The sequence below is a fragment of the Nothoprocta perdicaria genome, unplaced genomic scaffold (genome assembly GCF_003342845.1).
Source record: "Nothoprocta perdicaria isolate Ctin4 unplaced genomic scaffold, notPer1 scaffold_17, whole genome shotgun sequence".
In the NCBI taxonomy this organism is placed as follows: domain Eukaryota; kingdom Metazoa; phylum Chordata; class Aves; order Tinamiformes; family Tinamidae; genus Nothoprocta; species Nothoprocta perdicaria.
Window position 1 is genome coordinate 4,180,584 of NW_020454871.1, and position 1,361 is coordinate 4,181,944.

At 70.4% G+C, this 1,361-nt stretch overlaps 2 protein-coding genes across 2 annotated transcripts in view; one reads left to right on the forward strand and one right to left on the reverse strand.

Moving 5' to 3' along the window:
- TRMT12 (tRNA methyltransferase 12 homolog) overlaps window positions 1-764 on the reverse strand; it is a 2,939-nt gene extending 2,175 nt beyond the window's left edge. The window contains exons 1-3 of the mRNA XM_026035929.1: window positions 663-764; window positions 416-581; window positions 4-176 (exon numbers count right to left, since the gene is read on the reverse strand). Coding sequence (XP_025891714.1) covers window positions 4-176; window positions 416-581; window positions 663-733 — 410 coding nt within the window. The 5' untranslated portion in view covers window positions 734-764. The remainder of the gene's footprint in view (window positions 1-3; window positions 177-415; window positions 582-662) is intronic.
- A 398-nt stretch (window positions 765-1,162) lies between these two features.
- Window positions 1,163-1,361, forward strand: part of CSTF2 (cleavage stimulation factor subunit 2) — a 6,673-nt gene continuing 6,474 nt past the window's right edge. Inside the window, exon 1 of the mRNA XM_026035930.1 lies at window positions 1,163-1,199. Within this exon, the coding sequence (XP_025891715.1) occupies window positions 1,163-1,199 (37 nt within the window). The remainder of the gene's footprint in view (window positions 1,200-1,361) is intronic.

Genomic DNA, 1,361 nt, shown 5'->3' on the forward strand with positions numbered 1-1,361 from the left:
CGCAGGCTCTCCTCGCTCAGCAGGACGAGGTCTCCGTGCCGCTGCCACGCGCGGGGCACGTCGCGCTCCAGCTCCCGCGTCCAGCTGCCGCCCGACGCCAGCACCAGGCGCTGCAGCGCGCGGCTCAGCCGCTGTGCGGGCGTGCGCACCGCCGCCGCCTTGGAGGGCACGGGGTCCTGGGGGAGAGGGGAGCGAGCGTGAGGCTGGGCTCCTTCCCTGCGCCTTCCCGCCTGCATCCGAGCACCCCAGGGCCTGCCCGTGCCCCAGCCCGCTCGCCGAGGCACAGCGAGGGAGAGGAGGCAGCAGCGAGGACGTGCGCAGGGCACACAAGCCCAGGGCATCCCTGCCGCTGCTCCTCCAGCTCCGAGTGAGGGATTGGGGGACCCGGGACCCCCCAGGGGCTGCGCTCGCCAACCTGGATCTGGGCCYGGCTGCAGGGCAGCGCCTCGGGGCCGCTCTGCAGTGCCCGCATGTGCTGCTCCGTGAGCTTGTCTCCCAGCACGGGCAGGGCCACGCTGCCCTCCGGCATCCTCTGCAGCCGGTAGCGAGCRTCCAGGACCTGCTCTGCTTCCAGATACTCCCTGCAAGGCCAAGGACATGGACAGGCGTTTCAGGGGCGTSTCTGGGCTCCGTGTCCCCTGTGTTCCCTCCGCAGGCCTTACCTGAGCCGCTGGGCGAACCGCGGCTCCGTGACGAGCGCGGGGACAGCGCCCGGGGTGTCCGACACCTCCATGGTGGCAGGCACGGCTGGAGAGGAGACCTCGGCGGGGTGGCGCCTGGGAGCGGGTGTCCCAGGGATGGGGGGTCTTGAGGGATGGGCACCCTAAGGATGGGGCGTCCCTGGGATGGGGGGTCTTGAGGGATGGGGTCCCTTGGGATGAGGCGTCCCTGGGATGGGGGGTCTTGAGGGATGGGGTCCCTAGGGATGGGGCATCCAGGGATGGTGTATCCCAAGGGATGGGTACCCTAGGGATGGGGCATCCAGGGATGGTGTATCCCAAGGGATGGGTACCCTAGGGATGGGGCATCCAGGGATGGTGTATCCCAAGGGATGGGGACCCCAGAGATGGGGCAGCCAAGGATAGTGTATCCCAAGGGATGGGGACCYTAGGGATGGGGTGTTCCCGGACTGGGGTATCCCAGGGATGGGGTGTCCTAAGGGATGGCTTCCCTGGAGAAGGGGTCCCCTGGGGATGTGGGTACCCGAGGGACGGGGACAGGTCCTRCACGGAGAGCGGGTGTTTGGCACCGGGTGCCCTTGGGAACTGCCCCCACGCGGGCACCCAGGCAGCGGGGGCAGCCGGGCCTGGCGCTGCGGGCACTAGGGCTCGCGGGGCCGTGTCCCGCGTCCCGTGTCCCGC